Below are 22839 nucleotides of genomic sequence, written 5' to 3'. Positions count from 1 at the left end.
CCGCCCCTCATGCTGAGTGACGCCCCGCCCGCTCGCTCATGCGCCGTGGGGGGGCCGGGCCCTCCAGGGGGCGTGGCCTCCATCGGGGTGGGCGTAGCCTGCAGACAGCCAATCGCCGCGTGCCGGGGGGGGGGAGATGTCAGGCCCCGCCCTTCAGGTTGAGTGACGTCCTGCCCACTCATGTGCCATGGGCGGGGCGGGCCCTCCAGGGGGCGTGGCCTCCATCGGAAGTGGGCGTGGCCTACAGGCAGCAAATCCCACACGTCGGGGGGTCAGGCCCCGCCCCTCAGGCTGAGTGACACCCCGCCCACTCACGCGCCGTGGGGGGCCCTCAAGGGGGCGTGGCCTCTATCGGGAGTGGGCGTGGCCAGCAGACAGCCAATCACCGCACGTCTGGGTGGGGGGGTCAGGCCCCGCCCCCTCAGGCTGAGTGACGCCCCGCCCGCTCGCGCTGTGGGAGGGCCGGGCCCTCTAGGGGGCGTGGCCTCCATCGGGGTGGGCGTGGCCTGAAGACAGCCAATCCCCGCACGCCTGGGGTCTGTGTGTGTGTGTGTGTGTGTGTGTGTGTGTGTGTGTGTGTGTGTGTCAGGCCCCGCCCCTCAGGCTGTGACGCCCCACCCGCTCATGCGCCGTGGCCTCCGTCGGGGGTGGGCGTGGCCTGCAGACAGCCAATCCCCGCACCCCTGGTGTGCGTGCGTGTGTGTGTGTGTGTGTGTGTGTGTGAGAGAGAGAGGCCCCGCCCCTCATGCCCCGTGGGAGGTCCGGGCCCTCCAGGAGGCATGCCCCCCCCGGGGGTGGGCGTAGCCTGCAGACAGAGTGTGTGTGTGTGTGTGTGTGTGGCCCCGCCCCTCTGGCTGAGTAACACCCCGCCCGCTCATGCGCCCTGGGAGGGCCGGGCCCTCCAGGGGGCGTGGCCTCCGTCGGGGTGGGCGTGGCCTGCAGGCAGCCAATCCCCGCACGCCTGGGGGGGCGTGTGTGTCAGGCCCCGCCCGCTCATGCGCCGTGGGAGGGGGCGTGGCCTCCGCCGGGGTGGGCGTGGCCCGCAGACAGCCAATCCCCTTAGGCCTGGAAATAGCGCCGCCCCTTCCCTCCCTCAGGCTGTGCCGCCCCGTCGGGCGCGCGCGCGCCCCCGGCCCGGCGGCGCGGATGTCCGTCCGCCCATGCGCAGTGGGGCGTCGGAGCGCCGGGGCCTCCCGAGGGGCGGGGCCGGCCCCTCCCCCTCCCGCTTCCCCTCCCCCTCCCCCTCCCGATCCCCTTCCCGATCCCGCTCCCGCTCCCGCTCCCCTTCCCGCTCCCCGTCGGTCCCGACGCCGGTCCTGGTGTTCCCGGCCGAGCTGGTGTTCGCCGCCGCCGACCGCCGCAGCCACAAGCAGGTGCTCACTCTCTACAACACGTCCTGCCAACGCCTCCGCTTCCGAGGTGAGCGCGCGCACGCGCACACACACACACACACACACACACACGCACACACAATCATTCAATCGTATTTATTGAGCGCTTACTGTGTGCAGAGCACTGGGCTAAGCGCTTAGCACACACACACACACACACACGAACCCCCCGGGGGGTTCATTCACTCAGTCGGATTGATTGAACTCGGACTGTGTGCAGAACACTGGTCTAAGCGCTCGGGAAAGGCCCATTCAGCAATAAACAGGCCCATTCCCTGCCCACAATTAGCTGACAGGATTTTACTGAGCGCTTACTGTGCGCAGAGCACTGGACTAAGCGCTCGGGAAAATCCCATTCCCTTCCCTGAGCGAGCTGACAGGATTTTATTGAGCGTTTACTGTGTGCAAAGCACTGGACTAAGCGTGTGGGAAAGTCTAGTACAACAATAAACAGACCCATTCCCTGCCCAGAACGAGCTGACAGGATTTTATTGAGCACTTACTGTGTGCACAGCACTGGTCTAAGCGCTCGGGAAAGGCCCATTCAGCAATAAACAGACCCATTCCCTGCCCACAACGAGCTGACAGGATTTTATTGAGCGCTTACTATGTGCAGAGCACTGGACTAAGCGCTTAGCACACACAATCACTCAATCGTATTGAGCGCTTACTGTGTGCAGAACACTGGACTAAGCGCTTAGTACACACACACACACACACACACACACACACACATGAACCACCCGAGGGGTTCATTCACACAGCCGGATTGATTGAACTCGGACTGTGTGCAGAGCACTGGTCTAAGCGCTCGGGAAAGGCCCATTCAGCAATAAACAGACCCATTCCCTGCCCACAATTAGCTGACAGGATTTTATTGAGCGCTTACTGGGTGCAGAGCACTGGTCTAAACACTCGGGAAAGGCCCCTTCAGCAATAAACAGACCCATTCCCTGCCCACAACGAGCTGACAGGCTTTTATTGAACGCTTACTGTGCGCAGAGCACTGGGCTAAGCGCTCGGGAAAGTCCCATTCAGCAATAAGCAGACCCATTCCCTGCCCACGACGAGCTGACAGGCTTTTATTGAGTGCTTACAGTGTGCTGAGCACTGGACTAAGCGTGTGGGAAAGTCCAGTACAACAATAAACAGACCCATTCCCTGCCCACGACGAGCTGACAGGCTTTTATTGAGTGCTTACTGGGTGCAAAGCACTGGACTAAGCGCGTGGGAAAGTCCAGTACAACAATAAACAGACCCATTCCCTGCCCGCAGCGAGCTGCCAGGCTTTTATTGAGCACTTACTGTGTGCAGAGCACTGGACTAAGCGTGTGGGAAAGTCCCATTCAGCAATAAGCAGACCCGTTCCCTGCCCACAACGAGCTGCCAGGCTTTTATTGAGCACTTACAGTGTGCAGAGCGCTGGTCTAAGCGCTCGGGAAAGTCCCATTCAGCAATAAGCAGACCCATTCCCTGCCCACGATGAGCTGACAGGCTTTTATTGAGCGCTCACTGTGTGCAGAGCACTGGGCTAAGCGCATGGGAAAGTCCAGTACAACAATAAACAGACCCATTCCCTGCCCACAGCGAGCTGACGGGATTTTATTGAGCGCTTACTGGGTGCAGAGCACTGGACTAAGCGCTCGGGAAAATCCCATTCCCTTCCCTCAACGAACTGACAGGATTTTATTGAGCACTTACAGTGTGCAGAGCACTGGACTAAGCGCTTGGGAGAGGACATTAGAACAGCTATCAGACACATTCCCCGTCCACAGAGAGCTGGCAGGATTTATTGAGTGCTTACTGTGTGCAGAGCACTGGACTAAGCGCTCGGGAGAGGACACTATAACTACTATCAGACACATTCCCTGCCCACAACGAGCTTACAGGCTTTCATTGAGCACTTTCTGTGTGCAGAGCACTGAACTAAGCGCTCGGGAGAGGACACTAGAAGAGCTACCAGTCACATTCCCTGCCCACAACGAGCTGACAGGCTTTTATTGAGCGCTTACTGTGTGCAGAGCACTGGACTAAGCGCTTGGGCGAGGACACTAGAGAAGCAGCGTGGCATAGTGGAAAGAGCCCAGGTTTAGGAGTCAAAGGTAGTGGGTTCTAATCCCAACTCTGCCACTTGTCAGCTGGGTGACTTTGGGCAAGCCACTTCACTTCTCTGTACCTCAGTTACCTCATTTGTAAAGTGGGGATTAAGACTGTGACCCCCACAGGGGACAACCTGATTATCTTGTGTCTACCCCAGTGCTTAGAACAGTGCTTGGCACATAATAAGCGCTTAACAAGTGCCATCATTATTATTAGTATTAGCTAGCAGACACATGCCCTGCCCACTACGAGCTTTATTTAGCGCTTACTGTGTGCAGAGCACTGGACTGTGAGCCCACTGTTGGGTAGGGACTGTCTCTATATCAATCAATCAATCAATCAATCGTATTTATTGAGCGCTTACTATGTGCAGAGCACTGTACTAAGCTCTATATGTTGCCATCTTGTACTTCCCAAGCGCTTAGTACAGTGCTCTGCACACAGTAAGCGCTCAATAAATGCGATTGATTGATTGATTGACTAGGGACTCGGAAGAGGACACTGTAACTACTATCAGACCCATTCCCTGCCCACAGTGATCTTACTTTCTTTTATTGAGCGCTTACTGTGTGTAGAGCACTGGACTAAGGACTTGGGAGGGCACAATAGAGCAATAATGATAATAATGGTATTTGTTAATAATAATAATAATAATGGCATTTGTTAAGCACTTGCTATGTGCAGAGCACTGGACTAAGGACTTGGGAGGGCACAATAGAGCTATAATGATAATAATGGTATTTGATAATAATAATAATAATGGCATTTGTTAAGCGCTTACTATGTGCAAAGCACTGTTCTAAGCGCTGGGGGGATACAGGTTGTCCCACGTGGGGCTGGCAGTCTTCATCCCCATTTTGCAGATGAGGGAACTGAGGCCCAGAGAAGTGAAGTGACTTGCCCAAAGTCACCCAGCTGACAATTGGCGGAGCCGGGATTTGAACCCACGACCTCTGACTCCAGCACTGCCCTAAGCACTGGGGTAGGTTCAGGGGTATCAGGTTGGGACCTGGAGCTCACAGTCTTAATCCCCTTTTGACAGATGAGGTAACGGAGGTCCAGAGAAGTTAAGTAACTTGCCCAAGGTCACACGCTGGAGAAGCAGCGTGGCTCAGTGGAAAGAGCCCGGGCTTTGGAGTCAGAGGTCATGGGTTCAAATCCTGGCTCCCCCACTTGTCAGCTGTGTTACTTCCGGCAAGTCACTTAATTTATCTGCGCCTCAGTTCCCTCATCTGGAAAATGGGGATGAAGACCGTGAGCCCCCGGTGGGACAACCTGACCACCGTGTAACCTCCCCAGCGCTTAGAACAGTGCTTTGCACATAGTAAGCGCTTAATAAATGCTATCAGCATTATTATTATTATTATTATAAGTGGCGGAACTGGGATTAGAACCCACAACCTCTGACTCCCAAGCCACTAAGCCATGCTGCTCTCAATCTAAGAATATAACATCCCAGCGGGGCTCAGTGGAAAGAGCACAGGCTTGGAAGTCAGAGGTCGCTTGTCAACTCTGTGACTTTGGGCAAGTCACTTCACTTCTCTGTGCCTCAGTTACCTTATCTGCAAAATGGGGACTTAGACTGTGAGCCCCATGTGGGACAACCTGATTACCTTGTGTCCTCCACAGTGCTTAGAACGGTGCTTGGCACCTAGTAAGCGCTTAATAAATCCTGTCATTATAAATGCTATCATTATTATACATACCCCGCCCACAGTGAGCTTACAGTCTTTAATTGAGCGTTTACTAGGAGTAGAGCAGTCAGTCAATCATTCATTCATTCAGTCAATCGGATTTATTGAGCGCTTACTGTGTGCAGAGCATTGTACTAAGCGCTTGGGAAGTCCAAGTCGGCAACATAGAGAGACGCTTAGAACAGTGCTTGGCACCTAGTAAGCGCTTAATAAATGCTATCATTATAAATGCTATCATTATTATACATACCCCACCCACAGTGAGTTTACAGTCTTTAATTGAGCCTTTAAGAGGAGTAGAGCAGTCAGTCAATCATTCATTCATTCAATCGGATTTATTGAGCACTTACTGTGTGCAGAGCATTGTACTAAGCGCTTGGGAAGTACAAGTCGGCAACATAGAGAGACGCTTAGAACAGTGCTTGGCACCTAGTAAGCGCTTAATAAATGCTATCATTATAAATGCTATCATTATTATACATACCCCGCCCACAGTGAGCTCATAGTCTTTTACTGAGCGTTTACTAGGAGTAGAGCAGTCAGTCAGTCATTCATTCGTTCAGTCAATTGGATTTATTGAGCGCTTACTGTGTGCAGAGCACTGTACTAAGCGCTTGGGAAGTACAAGTCAGCAACATAGAGAGACGCTTAGAACAGTGCTTGGCACCTAGTAAGCGCTTAATAAATGCTATCATTATAAATGCTATCATTATTATACATACCCCGCCCACAGTGAGTTTACAGTCTTTAATTGAGCCTTTACGAGGAGTAGAGCAGTCAGTCAGTCATTCATTCGTTCAGTCAATCGGATTTATTGAGCGCTTACTGTGTGCAGAGCATTGTACTAAGCGCTTGGGAAGTACAAGTCGGCAACATAGAGAGACGCTTAGAACAGTGCTTGGCACCTAGTAAGCGCTTAATAAATGCTATCATTATAAATGCTATCATTATTATACATACCCCGCCCACAGTGAGTTTACAGTCTTTAATTGAGCCTTTACGAGGAGTAGAGCAGTCAGTCAATCATTCATTCATTCAGTCAATCGGATTTATTGAGCGCTTACTGTGTGCAGAGCATTGTACTAAGCGCTTGGGAAGTACAAGTCGGCAACATAGAGAGACGCTTAGAACAGTGCTTGGCACCTAGTAAGCGCTTAATAAATGCTATCATTATAAATGCTATCATTATTATACATACGCCACCCACAGTGAGCTTACAGCCTTTAATTGAGCGTTTACTAGGAGTAGAGCAGTCAATCATTCATTCATTCAGTCGGATTTATTGAGCGTTTACTGTGTGCAGAGCATTGTACTAAGTGCTTGGGAAGTACAAGTTGGCAACATAGAGAGATAGTCCCTACCCAACAACGGGCTCACAGTCTAGAAGGGGGAGACAATCGTATTTATTGAGTTCTTACCCTATGCAGACCACTGTACTAAGCGCTTGGGAGAGGACGATATAACAATAGAACAGACACATTTCCCGCCCACAAGAAGCTGACAGTCTAGAGCACTGTACTAAGCGTTTGGGAGAGGAGAGTATAGCAGGGTGGGTGGACACGTTCCTCATCCACCCTGAAGCAGCGCGGCTCAGTGGAAAGAGCCCAGGCTCGGGAGTCAGAGGTCATGGGTTCTAATCCCGGCTCCGCCAACTGTCAGCCGTGTGACTTTGGGCAAGTCACTTCACTTCTCTGGGCCTCAGTTCCCTCATCTGTAAAATGGGGATGAAGACTGTGAACCCCCCCGTGGGACAACCTGATCACCTTGTAACCTCCCCAGCGCTTAGAACAGTGTTTTGTACATAGTAAGCGCTTAATAAATGCTATTATTATTATTATTATTATATCCACAATGTCCTCACCGGGTTTGTCTTCAGTTTTGTCCACAGCCCCCTCCAGGTACACGGTGCTGGACGCCGAGGGGCACGTGCGTCCCCAGTCCTGTATTGACATGTGAGTGGCAACTGTCCCCCTCTCCCCGGCCCCCCACTTCCCCGGCCCCCCGCGACGGTGTCCTCGGTCAATCAATCAATCAATCAATCGTATTTATTGAGCGCTTACTGTGTGCAGAGCACTATACTAAGCGCTTGGGAAGTACAAATTGGCAACATATAGAGACAGTCCCTACCCAACAGTGGGCTCACAGTCTATAAGGCGGAGACAGAGAACAAAACCAAACATACTAACAAAATAAAATAAATAGAATAGATATGTACAAGTAAAATAGAGTAATAAATATGTACAAACATATATACCTATATACAGGTGCTATGGGGAAGGGAAGGAGGTAAGATGGGGGGGATGGAGAGGGGGACGAGGGGGAGAGGAAGGAGGGGGCTCAGTGTGGGAAGGCCTCCTGGAGGAGGTGAGCTCTCAGTAGGGCCTCGAAGGGAGGAAGAGAGCGAGCTTGGCGGATGGGCAGAGGGATTGGGGGCATTCCTTGCCCGGGGGATGACGTGGGCCAGGGGTCGATGGCGGGACAGGCGAGAGCGAGGTACGGTGAGGAGATTAGCGGCGGAGGAGCGGAGGGTGCGGGGTGGGCTGGAGAAGGAGAGAAGGGAGGTGAGGTAGGAGGGGGCGAGGGGATGGATGGATGGACAGCCTTGAAGCCCAGGGTGAGGAGTTTCTGCCTGATGCGCAGATTGATTGGTAGCCACTGGAGATTTTTGAGGAGGGGAGTAACATGCCCAGAGCGTTTCTGGACAAAGATAATCCAGGCAGCAGCATGAGGTATGGATTGAAGTGGGGAGAGACACGAGGACGGGAGATCGGTGGCCTCGGTGACCCGCCGCCTCTCCCGGCCCGCAGCGTGATCCGCATTCGGGCCCCCGATCCCGCTCACTACGGTGCCAGCGACTGCTTCCGGATCGAGCTGCGGGAGGAGGGGGCCGCGGGGCGGGTGGTCGGCCACAAAGACGTCCCCTCCGTGCTCCAACCGCCGCCGCCCGGCCCCCGGGGACCCCAGATCCCGCCGGCCCGGGCCCTCCCACCGGACGCCCCGCTCCGCTCCCGGACGCTCCGGAGCCGCTCGGGGAGGCAGGGTAAGGCCGGGACGTCTGGGTCCAACGCAAGTGGCTGAGGGGGGCGGGGGGACAGAAGCGCTGGAGGATCGCGCCCCGGACCGGTCCGCAAAAGGCCCCCGAAATCATCATCATCATCATCAATCGTATTTATTGAGCGCTTACTGTGTGCAGAGCACTGTACTAAGCGCTTGGGAAGTCCAAGTTGGCAACATATAGAGACAGTCCCTACCCAACAGTGGGCTCACAGTCTAAATTGGGATCTAATTCGGGAGCGGGACACCTGTTCAAGTGACAGAAAATCATGCTGCTCATCGTCCGCTTGTCCCAGGGGCCTCCTGGAGCTTGCAGGGTCCCGGCAACCGGCTCAAACTGCCCCACGGGCCAAAGCCGGGCACCAGCCGAGGTGCTTCAGCAATAATAATAATAATAATGGCATTTATTAGGCGCTTACTACGTGCAGAGCACTGTTCTAAGCGCTGGGGAGGTTACAAGGTGATCAGGTTGTCCCATGGGGGGCTCACAGTCCTAATCCCCGTTTTCCAGATGAGGGAACTGAGGCCCAGAGACGCGACTTGCCCAAAGTCACACAGCTAAGTGGCGGAGCCGGGATTGGAACCCATGACCTCTGACTCCAAAGCCCGGGCTCTTCCCACTGAGCCACGCTGCTTCTCTAGCGGGGGCATCTACCCAGCGTCGCCCAGCTCGTGAGAGTCAGGAGGACCTGGGGTCCTAACCCCGGCTCCTCCACTTGTCCGCTGGGTGACCTTGGACAAGTCACTTCACTTCTCTGGGCCTCAGTTCCCTCATCTGGAAAATGAGGGTTACGACCCTGAGCCCCAGGTGGGACAGGGACTGCATCCAACCCGATTATCACGTATCTATCCCGGTCCTTAGAACAGTGCCTGGTACATAGTGAGCGCTGAATAAATACCATTGTTATTAATATTATTATTATTATTGTTACGATTATGGTTAGTATCATGGGAAGAGGCGGGGCTTGTGGGACCCCAGCTGAGCTAAACTTATTCCTGGCGTGCTCAACCCTCTCTTCATTCATTCATTCATTCAATCGTATTTACTGAGCTCTTACTGTGTGCTGAGCACTGTAGTAAGCGCCTGGGTCAGGGGCTCTTATGGGGAGAGCGGGGCTTCCAGGCCGATTGTCCTCCCGCCCCAGGTCCTCTGCTGTCCTTGGCTCCCCGCGTCTTCCTCCTGTACCTGCTGACCGGGCTGACCTGCGTGGCCTTCCTGTTGCTCCCGCTGCAGGGGGATGCCCACCCCGCCCTGCCCCGCGCCCTCCACGTCTCCCTCGGACAGAAGCTGGTGGCGGCCTACGTCCTGGGTGAGCGCGAGGCCCCGGATCCCAAATCCGGCCCGGCGTCCGACCCCGGACCGTCCCCCGGCGGCCGGGTCGCGATGGCCCCGGGGCGGGCGTGGGGTGCGGGTGGGCCCCATCTGATCCAGGTGGGTCCGACGCCTGGACTCTGGAGGGGGCGGGGAGTGGAGGGGCTGTTCGGATTGCCGCTGGATATCGATCCCCTCTCCTCCCGCCCCTGCAGGCCTCCTCACCATGGCTTTCCTCCAGCCCTGACCCCCTTCGCAGCCTGGCTCTCACCGTGAGGTGGGACAGATTCCCCCCAAGACGGCCACTGTGACCCGGACCCCCCCACCCCCCGCCCCAACTCCCAGCTCAGGACCAGAAGCCCCAGGGATTCGATAGGCATTTTCCAAGCCGAACGCGAAAGCACCAGAAGTGAAGGCCGAGTTTCCATCAAGGACTCCGACATCCCATCTTCCCTCTACGAGGTCTCCCTCCCCGTTGCCCCGTCCTCTCAGGGACCCAAGGGGCCCTCCCTGGCGGCCTTTACTACCCACAGACACTCAGGCATCCCATTGTCCTTCGCCAGCCTCCGCTCCCCCCGTCCCATCCCTTACCATCCGGCTCCTTCCCCGGTCTCTGGCTGCAGAGACTCCGCATCCCATCCTCTGGCATCTTAGAAGTCCAGCGGCCAAGCCAACCCGACAGCTCCCAGAGACTCTGCATCCCATCCTCTAGCATCTTAGAAGTCCAGCGGCCAAACCAACACTGCCGCTCCCAGAAGACCGAGAGGCCCAGAGGCTTCCGCGTTTCCTGGAGGACCCTCCTCACTGATCAAGGGGAAGGGAACCCGGGCCCCCTCCCCATCCCGTCGCTCCTGGCCGAGCTGCCCTCAGGGACCTGAGGTATCTGCCTCCCGGCCCCTTCTGTCCTCTCTCCTCTCCTAGGATCACCCCGTCCTCCCCGGCAGCCTCTGGTTCTTCGTGTCCAACCCCGAACCCCCCCGTACCAGACTATGGATGGTATTTTGGAAAAAAAAAATGTAATTGTAGCATTGCTTTTTTGAGCTAATTTTGTAATACGATTGTAGTTTTAGTAAAATAAAGAAAAACCCCTCTCCCCCTCCTCAGCATTTAGGGCTCTTTGCCTCCTGACTGGATCCGCTTCTAGCCCCCCACTCTCCCTTGAGCTAATTTTGTAATACGATTGTAGTTTCAGTAAAATAAAGAAAAAAAACTTTCCCCCTCCTCAGCATTTAGGGCTCTTTGCCTCCTGACTGGATCCGGTTTCTAGCCCCCCACTCTCCCTTGAGCTAATTTTGTAATACAATTGTAGTTTTAGTAAAATAAAGAAGAACCCCTCTCCCCCTCCTCAGCATGTAGGACTCTTTGCCTCCTGACAGGATCCGGCTTCTAGCCCCCCACTTTCCCTTGAGCTAATTTTGTAATACGATTGTAGTTTTAGTAAAATAAAGAAAAAAAACCCTCTCCCCCTCCTCAGCATTTAGGGCTCTTTGCCTCCTGACTGGATCCGGCTTCTAGCCCCCAACTCTCCCTTGAGCTAATTTTGTAATACGATTGTAGTTTTAGTAAAGTAAAGAAAAACCCCTCTCCCCCTCAGCATTTAGGGCTCTTTGCCTCCTGACTAGATCCGGCTTCTAGCCCCCCACTCTCCCTTGAGCTAATTTTGTAATACGATTGTAGTTTTAGTAAAATAAAGAAAAAACCCCTCTCCCCCTCCTCAGCATTTAGGGCTCTTTGCCTCCTGACTGGATCCGGCTTCTAGCCCCCAACTCTCCCTTGAGCTAATTTTGTAATATGATTGTAGTTTTAGTAAAATAAAGAAAAACCCCTCTCCCCCTCCTCAGCATTTAGGGCTCTTTGCCTCCTGACTGGATCCCGCTTCTAGCCCCCCCGCTCTCCCTTGAGCTAATTTTGTAATACGAGTATAGTTTTAGTAAAATAAAGAAAGACCCCTCTACCCCTCCTCAGCATTTTGGGCTCTTTGCCTCCTGACTGGATCCGGCTTCTAGCCCCCGACTCTCCCTTGAGCTAATTTTGTAATACGATTGTAGTTTTAGTAAAATAAAGAAAAAAAACCCTCTCCCCCTTCTAAGCATTTAGGACTCTTTGCCTCCTGACTGGATCCCGCTTCTAGCCCCCCACTCTCCCTTGAGCTAATTTTGTAATACGATTGTAGCTTTAGTAAAATAAAGAAAAACCCCTCTCCCCCTCCTCAGCATTTAGGGCTCTTTGCCTCCTGACTGGGTCCGGCTTCTAGCCCCCCACTCTCCCTTGAGCTAATTTTGTAATACGATTGTAGTTTTAGTAAAATAAAGAAAAACCCCTCTCCCCCTCCTCAGCATTTAGGGCTCTTTGCCTCCTGACTGGATCCGGCTTCTAGCCCCCCACTCTCCCTTGAGCTAATTTTGTAATACGATTGTAGTTTTAGTAAAATAAAGAAAAAACCCCTCTCCCCCTCCTCAGCATTTAGGGCTCTTTGCCTCCTGACTGGATCCGGCTTCTAGCCCCCCACTCTCCCTTGAGCTAATTTTGTAATACGATTGTAGTTTTAGTAAAATAAAGAAGAACCCCTCTCCCCCTCCTCAGCATTTAGGGCTCTTTGCCTCCTGACTGGATCCGGCTTCTAGCCCCCGACTCTCCCTTGAGCTAATTTTATAATACAATTGTAGCTTTAGTAAAATAAAGAAAAACCCCTCTCCCCCCACCAGCATTTAGGGCTCTTTGCCTCCTGACTGGATCCGGCTTCTAGCCCCCGACTCTCCCTTGAGCTAATTTTGTAATACGATTGTAGCTTTAGTAAAATAAAGAAAAACCCCTCTCCCCCTCCTCAGCATTTAGGGCTCTTTGCCTCCTGACTGGGTCCGGCTTCTAGCCCCCCACTCTCCCTTGAGCTAATTTTGTAATATGATTGTAGTTTTAGTAAAATAAAGAAAAACCCCTCTCCCTCTCCTCAGCATTTAGGGCTCTTTGCCTCCTGACTGGATCCGGCTTCTAGCCCCCACTCTCCCTTGAGCTAATTTTGTAATACGATTGTAGTTTTAGTAAAATAAAGAAAAAACCCCTCTCCCCCTCCTCAGCATTTAGGGCTCTTTGCCTCCTGACTGGATCCGGCTTCTAGCCCCCCACTCTCCCTTGAGCTAATTTTGTAATACGATTGTAGTTTTAGTAAAATAAAGAAGAACCCCTCTCCCCCTCCTCAGCATTTAGGGCTCTTTGCCTCCTGACTGGTTCCGGCTTCTAGCCCCCGACTCTCCCTTGAGCTAATTTTGTAATACAATTGTAGCTTTAGTAAAATAAAGAAAAACCCCTCTCCCCCCACCAGCATTTAGGGCTCTTTGCCTCCTGACTGGATCCGGCTTCTAGCCCCCGACTCTCCCTTGAGCTAATTTTGTAATACGATTGTAGCTTTAGTAAAATAAAGAAAAACCCCTCTCCCCCTCCTCAGCATTTAGGGCTCTTTGCCTCCTGACTGGGTCCGGCTTCTAGCCCCCCACTCTCCCTTGAGCTAATTTTGTAATACGATTGTAGTTTTAGTAAAATAAAGAAAAACCCCTCTCCCTCTCCTCAGCATTTAGGGCTCTTTGCCTCCTGACTGGATCCGGCTTCTAGCCCCCCACTCTCCCTTGAGCTAATTTTGTAATACGATTGTAGTTTTAGTAAAATAAAGAAAAAAAACCCTCTCCCCCTCCTCAGCATTTAGGGCTCTTTGCCTCCTGACTGGATCCGGCTTCTAGCCCCCAACTCTCCCTTGAGCTAATTTTGTAATACGATTGTAGTTTTAGTAAAATAAAGAAAAACCCCTCTCCCCCCCCCCCGCTCAGCATTTAGGGCTCTTTGCCTCCTGACTGGATCCGGCTTCTAGCCCCCCACTCTCCCTTGAGCTAATTTTGTGATACGATTGTAGTTTTAGTAAAATAAAGAAAAACCCCTCTGCCCCTCCTCAGCATTTAGGGCTCTTTGCCTCCTGACTGGATCTGGCTTCTAGCCCCCAACTCTTCCCGTGACACCAGTTTCTTCCTTCCCACACCCCCTTTCCACCTCCAGACTTGTAGCCCCCTTGCAGGGGGAAAAGGACTCCTTGAGCATCAGAGGAAAGAAACTTTATCATCATCAGCAGCAGCATCGGACACTTTTATTGAGGGAGGGTCCGCCTGGGCCCAGCCTGCCCCGACCCCTCCCCTCCGCCGATAGAGATGGGGGAGTGCAAATCTAGATCCCTGCCCTTGGACGGGGCTCGGTGGCGGAGGTGGGGAGTTGGGGAGACCCAAAGGACCCGACCCTCTAGCTTGGGGGAACCCAGGTGTCCGGTGCGGGCAGCGGGGCGAGGGGTTCATTGGCTGAGCAGATACTGCTCTCTGATTTGGCCGACAGTATGACCGTCAAATTATGGAAGTCACTGCTTCCGATAATCCCATTCTTACATTCGGGGGGGAGGGGGCGTTAATAAGGAGAATTAGGATCAGAGGTGATAGAAGCGGTTTCTACAGGAACCGCCGTCACCCCGAAATCAACTGGGATTAACTGGGGTGGGGGAGAGGGGAGAGCGTTGGGTTGGGGGAGAGATGGAAGAGGGGACCCCCCCCCCCCCCCCCCGCAACTCCTCCTCTAGGGAGAAGAGGAGGAGGGAGGATGACCGCCCCGCTCAGAAGTTGTTGTCGATGTTCCAGACGTCCCCGCTGAGGGCATTGGCCGCTCCCTGCAGGGTCCAGGTGAGCAAGGCCAGCTGGCGGCGGAAACGTCCCTCCTGGAAGCCGGGGCCGGGCGGGGGTCCCCCTCCTTGGGTGGGCGCCGGGTCCTGGCGCAGCAGCCGCAGGTGGTCCAGCAGGGCGCCCAGGGTGTGATCCCCCCGGCCCAGGACGATGTGCCGGAAGGGGAACACGGCAGGCGAGACGTACTGGGACAGGAAATAAAACTCCACCTGGTGCGGAGGGGTGCGAGGGAGTGGTGGTAATCAATCAATCAATCAATCAATCGTATTTATTGAGCGCTTACTAGGTGCAGAGCACTGTACTAAGCGCTTGGGAAGTACAAATTGGCAACACATAGAGACAGTCCCTACCCAACAGTGGGCTCACGGTCTAAAACAGGGAGACAGAGAACAGAACCAAACATACCAACAAAATAAAATGAATAGGATAGAAATGTACAAGTAAAATAAATAAATAAATAAATAGAGTAATAAATATGTACAACCATATATACATATATACAGGTAGTCATGGGGGGAGGAGACTCTGCTGCCTTTCCAGTGGCACCCCCCCCGCTCCATTTCTCCCACCTCCCCCCAGCCCCTTCCCCTTTCTTCCCTTCAGCCCCCTTCCCGAGTTCTCCCCTGGCAGGCCCCTCTAGGCCCCCCTCAGTCCCCTCCCAGGCCTGAACTTTCCTCCAGCCCGAAACTCCCCTCCAGGCCCCCCCTGCCAGACCAGAAATCCCCTCCAAGCCCCCCCCTCCAAGGCCAGAACTTTGCTCCAGCCCCGTCCCCAAGCCTGTACATATCTATTCTATTTATTTTATTCTGTTGGTATGTTTGGTTTTGTTCTCTGTCTCCCCCTTTTAGACTGTGAGCCCACTGTTGGGTAGGGACTGTCTCTAGATGTTGCCAATTTGTACTTCCCAAGCGCTTAGTACAGTGCTCTGCACATAGTAAGCGCTCAATAAATACGATTGATGATGATGATGAAACTCCCCTCCAGACCGCCCTCCACCAGCCCCCTACCAGGATGAAACTTCCCTCCATCATCGTTATTATTATTATATTTGTTGAATGCTGATTATGTACCAGGCACTGTAATAATAATAATAATGATGGCATTAGTTAAGCGCTTACTATGTGCAGAGCACTGTTCTAAGCGCTGGGGGGATACAAGGTGATCAAGTTGTCCTCCGTAGGGCTCACAGTCTTAATCCCCGTTTTACAGATGAGGTAGCTGAGGGTCAGAGAAGTGAAATGACTTGCCCAAGGTCACACAGCGGGCATGAGGCAGAGCCGGGATTCGAACCCATGACCTCTGACTCCAAAGCCCGGGCTCTTTCCACTGAGCCACGCTGCTTCACTGTACTGAACGCTGAGTGGATACAACCAAATCGGGTTGGATGCAATCCCTATCCCGCGTGAGAATCACAGCCTCAATTCCTATTTTACAGATTCCCCTCTCCCCCAGGAACAAACTCTCCTCCAGGCCCCTCCAGTCTCCCCTCCCCAAGACTGGAACTCCTCCCCATGCCCCCTCACCCCAAACTGGAACTCTCCTCCAAGCACCCCCAGCCTCCCGTCTCCCCCCGGCAGGAACTCATTAATTGAATCGTATTTCTTGAGCGCTTACTGTGTGCAGAGCACTGTATTGAGCGCTTAACCCCTCCAGGTCCCCTGCCTGCCCTGTGAGGGTGGCCCAGGAGGAGGAGGAAGGACAGAGGAAGTGGCCAGGGGAGAGGGGGATGCAGGCTGGGATAAGCGAAAGGGGGGATTAGAGGTAGGGGAAAAGTGAGAATTTAAGGGGAGGAAAGAGGAATGGAGAGGAGAGGTAGGGTGTGACTCCTGAGAGAGAGGGAGTGAGGAGAGGGGAAGGGAGAGAATGAGGGAATGTATATGTATATGTATGTATATATATATGTATATGTATATGAATGTATATATATATATGCTTGTACATATTTATTACTCTATTTTACTTGTACATATCTATTCTATTTATTTTATTTTGTTAGTATGTTTGGTTTTGTTCTCGGTCTCCCCCTTTTAGACTGTGACCCCACCGTTGGGTAGGGACTGTCTCTAGATGTTGCCAATTTGTACTTCCCAAACGCTTAGTGCAGAGCTCTGCACATAGTAAGCGCTCAATAAATACGATTGATGATGATCAAGGCGGCCGGCAGGAAAAAGGAGGGATGGGGAGGGGAGAGGGAGAAGCAGAAAGCAAAGGGAGTGGGAAAGGGAACTGGACACTGGGAAAGTTGGGTGAGGGGCAGAGAGGGAGGGAAGAGGGACGTCTGAAGAAAGGAAAGGAAAAGGAAGAAGAGAAAGAAGGATGGGGAGGGGAGAGGGAGAAGCAGAAAGCAAAGGGAGTGGGAAAGGGACTTGGAGACTGGGAAAGTTGGGTGAGGGGCAGAAAGGGAGGGAAGAGGGACGTGTGAAGAAAGGAAAGGAAAAAGAAGAAGAGAAAGTAGGCTGGGGAAGAGGAAAGGTAAAGGGAGAAGAGAAAGAAGGCTAGGAAAGAAGAGAGGAAGCGACGGAAGGAAAGAGGACAGAAGGGGAAAGGGAAAGGAAAAAGTGGAAAAGGAAGGAAGGAGGGAAGAAGGGGAAAGGGAAAGGAAAAAGTGGAAAAGGAAGGAAGGAGGGAAGAAGAGGAAAGGAAAAAGTGGAAAAGGAGATAGGAAAGGGAGAAGGGGAGAATGATGGGGGGAGGGGAGTTGCAGAAAGAGGGATAAACCAGAGGAGGAGGAAGAAGAGGAATGAGGACAGGGAAAGAGAGAGTGTAGGGACAGGCAGAGGCCAGGATCCGGGAGAAAAGGGGACGGAAGAGAGGCAGTTTAGTGAGTGCCTAGAATTTGGAGGTGATCATTTTTTCCTTACAGGAGCTACCCTAAAGCTCTACCACTTGTCTGCTGTGTGACCTTGGGCAAGTCACTTAACTTCTCTGTGCCCCAGTTACCTCATCTGTAAAATGGGGATTAAGACCGCAAACCCTGTGTGGGGCAGGGACTGCGTCCACCTGACTTCTTTTTATCCAGTAATGGACAAGGTGACCCAGAGTGACGGGGGGGGGGGGGGTCGGAGGGGTCAGGGGCCCGGTCCCCGTCCGTTCCGGCGGTCTCACCCGCATGATGCGGACGTTGTAGGAACGCATGAGTCTCTCGTTGCTCTCCTCGGAGCTGTAGATCTCCTTCCTCAGTTTCTCCGCCGCGCGGTTGTAGTCGCCACGGGCCGAGTACATCCACTGAAGGGTGAGGCCTCGGGCCTGGCGGGAAGGAGAGAGGTGGCGGGGGTCGTCATCATCATCATCAATCGTATTTATTGAGCGCTTACTGCGTGCAGAGCACTGTACTAAGCGCTCGGGAACTACAAGTTGGCAACAGATAGAGACGGTCCCTACCCAACAGTGGGCTCACAGTCTAAAAGAGGGGAACCGGGGATTCTGGGGATCGCGGAGGCCAAGGGAGGCTTGGTCTCTGGAGGACAGCAGGGAGAGGAGCTACTTTGCCAACCTTTCCCAAGCGCTTAGTACAGCGCTCTGCACACGGTAAGCGCTCAATAAATAGTATCGATTGAAGGACCCAGTGGTGGGAAGCCAGGATCCCTGGGATGAAGGGACCTGGTGGAGGAGGGAGTGAGGAAGAAGAGCCGAAGGGTTAGGGTCGGGGCGGGTCTGCCTCCATGCCCCTTCACAGCCCTCCTAAAAATCCCACCTCCTCTGGGAAGCCTTCCCTGACTAACCTCTCATCCCCGACACTATCCCCCCTACGTTCCGCCCTTGGGTCTGCAGACCCTCAACACTCTGGTACATCACCCGCCGACGGTGCTCCATTTAAAGCCATTTTTAAAGGGCTTTTTGCGGCTCATCGCTGATCTGCGAATCTACTGCAACTGAAAATGCCAAATGCTCTCAAGTTATTTTTAAGGCACCTGTCCCTGTGATTCAGCCAAACTCTTCATCACCGCAGAAGCCATTAAATTAAGGTGGTTTTTATTCTTTTCCGGTTATACGCACGATTGCTTTGGTTACGCGATACTGGCATATATGTTTGGCCCTTCTAAACTGTGAGCCCGTTGTTGGGTAGGGGCCGTCTTTATATGTTGGCGATTTGTCCTTCCCAAGCGCTTAGTACAGTAAGCACTTAATAAATACGGTTGAATGAATGAATGACGGTAATTCTGACCGCAGCTTTACGTTTGGTGGCTTTCCCCCCCTCTTTTAATTTATTTGAACACATCAGCGGTCTCCCCGGCGGGGTTGAGGGAAGGGGTGGCGGCTACCAACCGCCCCGTAGTCCCCAAGTGCTCCATCCGGGCTCTTTCCACTGAGGCACGCTGCTTCTCCCGACGCCCTCGACGGACGGGCGGGCGGCCCGGTGGGCGGTTAGGCCTCGCCCTCGCACCTTGAGCTCGCCGGAGAACTCGTTGAGCCTGCCGATGTGCTGCAGGACCACGTCGCCGTAGCAGCCGAAGTCGAGGGGCAGCAGGTGGTCGTGGCTGAGGCGGATCAGCAGGTGACCCACCACCGCCGCCACGGCCCGGGCCACGGCCGGCAGGCGCCCAAACAGTGCCCCGTTCAGGTTGTCGTACGTGTCCTCCTTGGTGTTCAGGAACGGGTACGCTTGGCCGGCCTGCGGAGGGAAGCCGGACGGACGGTCGGCCGCTCGGTCGCATTTATAATAATAATAATAACAATAATAATGGCATTTTTTAAGCGCTTAAATAATAATAATAATAATAACGTTGGCATTTGTTAAGCGCTTACTATGTGCAAAGCACTGTTCTATTTATTTTATTTTGTTAGTATGTTTGGTTTTGTTCTCCGTCTCCCCCTTTTAGACTGTGAGCCCGCTGTTGGGTAGGGACCGTCTCTAGACGTTGCCAATTTGTACTTCCCAAGCGCTTAGTCCAGTGCTCTGCACACAGTAAGCGCTCAATAAATACGATTGATGATGATGATGGGAGGATACCAAGTGATCAGGTTGTCCCACGTGGGGCTCGCAGTCTTCATCCCCATTTGACAGATGGGGTCACTGAGGCTCAGAGAAGTCAAGTGACTTGCCCAAGGTCACACAGCAGACGTGGCGGAGCCAGGATTCGAACCCATGACCCCTGACTCCAAAGCCCGTACTCTTTCCACTGAGCCACGCTGCTTCTCTACTATGTGCAAAGCACTGTTCTTAGCACTGGGGAGGTTACAAGGTGATCAGGTTGTCCCACATGGGGCTCACAGTCTTCATCTCCATTTTACAGATGAAGCAACTGAGGCCCGGAGAAGTGAAGTGACTTGCCCAAAGTCACACAGTTGGCAATTGGCAGAGCCGGGGTTTGAACCCATGACCTCTGATTCCAAAGCCCAGGCTCTTTCCACTGAGCCACGCGCCTTCTCCGCGGCATTTACTGAGCTCCTACTGCGCGCGGAACATTCATTCATTCAATCGGATTTATCGAGCGCTTACTGTGTGCAGAGCACTGCACTAAGCGCCTGGGAAGTACAAGTCGGCAACATCTAGGGACGGTCCCTACCCAACAGCGGGCTCACAGTCTGGAAGGGGGAGACGGACGACAAAACAAAACATGTGGACGGGTGTCAAGTCATCAGAATAAATAGAAATCAAGCTAGATAATAATAATAATAATAATGGCATTTATTAAGCACTTACGATGATCATCATCATCATCATCAATCGTATTTATTGAGCGCTTACTATGTGCAGAGCACTGTACTAAGCGCTTGGGAAGTGATGGTATTTGTTAAGCGCTTACTATGTGCAAAGCACTGTTCTAAGCACTGGGGGGGATACAAGGTAATCAGGTTGTCCCACGGGGGGCTCCCAGTCTTCATCCCCATTTTACAGATGAGGGAACTGGGGCACAGAGAAGTGAATAATAATAATAATAACAATGGCATTTGTTAAGCGCTTACTATGTGCAGAGCACTGTTCTAAGCGCTGGGGGGGGGATACAAGGTGATCAAGTTGTCCCACGTGGGGCTTACAGTCTTAATCCCCATTTTACAGATGAGGGAACTGGGGCACAGTGAAGTGACTTGCCCAAAGTCACCCAGCTGACAGTTGGCGGAGCCGGGATTTGAACCCATGACCTCTGACTCCAAAGCCCGGGCTCTTTCCACTGAGCCGCGCTGCTTCTCTAAGATGCACCTCGGAGGGAGAACACTGGACTAAGCGCTTGGGAAAGGACAATTTTGTTTTGTTCTCCGTCTCCCCCTTTTAGACTGTGAGCCCACTGTTGGGTAGGGACTGTCTCTAGATGTTGCCAACTTGGACTTCCCAAGTGCTTAGTACAGTGCTTTGCACACAGTAAGCGCTCAATAAATATGATTGATTGATTGATTGATTGATTGCTTGACAATGGACCGTGCCTCAGTGGAAACTGCACGGGCTTGGGAGTCAGAGGACGTGGGTTTGAATTCTAACTCCGCCACTTGTCAGCTGGGTGACCTTGGGCAAGTCACTTCGCTGGGCCTCAGTTCCCTCATCTGGAAAATGGGGATGAAGACCGGGAGCCCCACGTGGGACAACCTGATCACCTTGTATCCCCCCCAATCAATCAATCAATCAATCGTATTTATTGAGCGCTTACTATGTGCAGAGCACTGGACTAAGCGCTTGGGAAGTACAAATTGGCAACACATAGAGACAGTCCCTACCCAACAGTGGGCTCACAGTCTAAAAGGGGGAGACAGAGAACAGAACCAAACATACCAACAAAATAAAATAAATAGGATAGAAATGTACAAGTAAAATAAATAAATAAATAGAGTAATAAACATGTACAAGCATATATACATATATACAGGTGCTGTGGGGAAGGGAAGGAGGTAAGATGGGGGGATGGAGAGGGGGACGAGGGGGAGAGGAAGGAAGGGGCTCAGTCTGGGAAGGCCTCCTGGAGGAGGTGAGCTCTCAGCAGGGCCTTGAAGGGAGGGAGAGAGCTAGCTTGGCGGATGGGCAGAGGGAGGGCATTCCAGGCCCGGGGGATGACGTGGGCCGGGGGTCGATGGCGGGACGGGCGAGAGCAAGGTACAGTGAGCACTTAGTGCGTCGCACATAGTAAGTGCTTAACAAATACCATCATTATTTAGGGATGCAGCGTGGCTCAGTGGAAAGAGCACGGGCTTGGGAGTCAGAGGTCATGGGTTCTAATCCTGGCTCTGCCACTTGTCAGCTGGGTGACTTTGGGCAAGTCATTTGACTTTTCTGGGCCTCAGTTACCTCATCTGTAAAATGGGGATTAAGACTGTGAGCCCCATGTGGGACAACCTGATTGCCTTGTTATCCCCCCCAGTGCTTAGAACAGTGCTTGGCACATAGGAAGCGCTTAACAAATACTAGCATTATTATTATTATTATTATTATTAAATGGAGATGTTCCCCGTCCATGGCGGGGGCACGGGCCAGAAAAGTAGTATGACCCGGCCCTTGCCCGCTGTGAGACCTTGGATGGGTCACTTCATTCATTCATTCATTCAATCGTATTTATTGAGCGCTTACTGTGTGCAGAGCACTGGACTAAGCGCTTGGGAAGTACAAGTCGGCAACATAAAGAGACGGTCCCGACCCGACAACGGGCTCACAGGCTAGAAGGGGGAGACGGACAACTGAACAAAACACGTGGACAGGTGACAAGTCGTCAGAACAAATAGAATTAAAGCTCGATGCACATCATTAACAAATAGTAATAGTAGTAGTAAATATAGTAATAGTAGTAAATATAGTAATATACTATACTATATATATATAGTAATATACTATAGTAATATAGTAGTAAATATAGTAATGGAATAGAAATATGTGCAAGGAAAATAAATAGAGTCATAAATCGGTACAAACATATAGACAGGTGCTGTGGGGAGGGGAAGGAGGTAGGGAAGGGGGTGGGGAGGAGGAGAGGAAAAAGGGGGCTCAGGGTGGGAAGGCTTCCTGGAGGAGGTGAGCTCTCAGTAGGGCTTTGAAGGGAGGAAGAGAGCGAGCTTGGCGGATGGGCAGAGGGAGGGAATTCCAGGCCAGGGGGAGGACGTGGGCCGGGCGGGACGGGGCGAATGAGGTCACTTTTCTGGGCCTCAGTTTCCTCATCCGTCCAATGGGGCTTCAATACCCGTTCCCCCCCACAACTGAGACTGGGAGGCCCCAGACTTCGAACAGTGCTTGGCACATAGTAAGCACTTAACTAATACCATCGTTAGCTCCCTTTCTCCCACTCCCTTCTTGGATTTGCTCCAATCGATCAGTCGTGTTTACTGAGCGCTTACTGTGTGCAGAGCACTGTACTGAGCACTTAGAGAAGCAGCGTGGCTCAGTGGAAAGAGCTTGGGCTTTGGAGTCAGAGGTCATGGGTTCGTATCCCGCCTCTGCCAATTGTCAGCTGGGTGACTTTGGGCAAGTCACTTCACTTCTCGGGGCCTCAGTTACCTCATCTGGAAAATGGGGATGAAGACTGTGAGCCCCCCGTGGGACAACCTGATCACCTTGTAACCTCCCCAGCGCTTAGAACAGTGCTTTGCACATAGTAAGCGCTTAATAAATGCCATTATTATTATTATTATTATTATTATTATTATTGGGAGAGGACAAGATAACG

At 52.6% G+C, this 22839-nt stretch overlaps 2 protein-coding genes across 3 annotated transcripts in view; one reads left to right on the top strand and one right to left on the bottom strand.

Moving 5' to 3' along the window:
- Positions 1-1262: 1262 nt before the first annotated feature.
- MOSPD3 (motile sperm domain containing 3) lies at positions 1263-12006 on the top strand (the record flags this gene model as incomplete). The annotated part of the gene is made up of 5 exons (XM_038768244.1): positions 1263-1419; positions 7062-7137; positions 7993-8225; positions 9385-9549; positions 9767-12006. Coding segments are annotated over 5 exons (663 nt in total), but the record flags the coding sequence as incomplete, so codon positions are not given.
- A 2139-nt stretch (positions 12007-14145) lies between these two features.
- TFR2 (transferrin receptor 2) overlaps positions 14146-22839 on the bottom strand; it is a 49690-nt gene continuing 40996 nt past the window's right edge. The window contains exons 16-18 of one of the 2 annotated variants that reach the window (XM_038768978.1): positions 18642-18869; positions 17363-17503; positions 14146-14466 (exon numbers count right to left, since the gene is read on the bottom strand). In XM_038768978.1, the coding sequence (XP_038624906.1) occupies positions 14191-14466; positions 17363-17503; positions 18642-18869 (645 nt within the window). In that variant the 3' untranslated portion in view covers positions 14146-14190. The remainder of the gene's footprint in view (positions 14467-17362; positions 17504-18641; positions 18870-22839) is intronic. The other variant, XM_038768979.1, reaches the window with a different exon arrangement.

This window comes from Tachyglossus aculeatus, chromosome Y4 (assembly GCF_015852505.1).
Source record: "Tachyglossus aculeatus isolate mTacAcu1 chromosome Y4, mTacAcu1.pri, whole genome shotgun sequence".
Taxonomy (NCBI): Eukaryota; Metazoa; Chordata; class Mammalia; order Monotremata; family Tachyglossidae; genus Tachyglossus; species Tachyglossus aculeatus.
The sequence above is the reverse complement of the archived record's forward strand: the minus strand, read 5'-3'. Positions and strand labels throughout refer to the sequence as shown.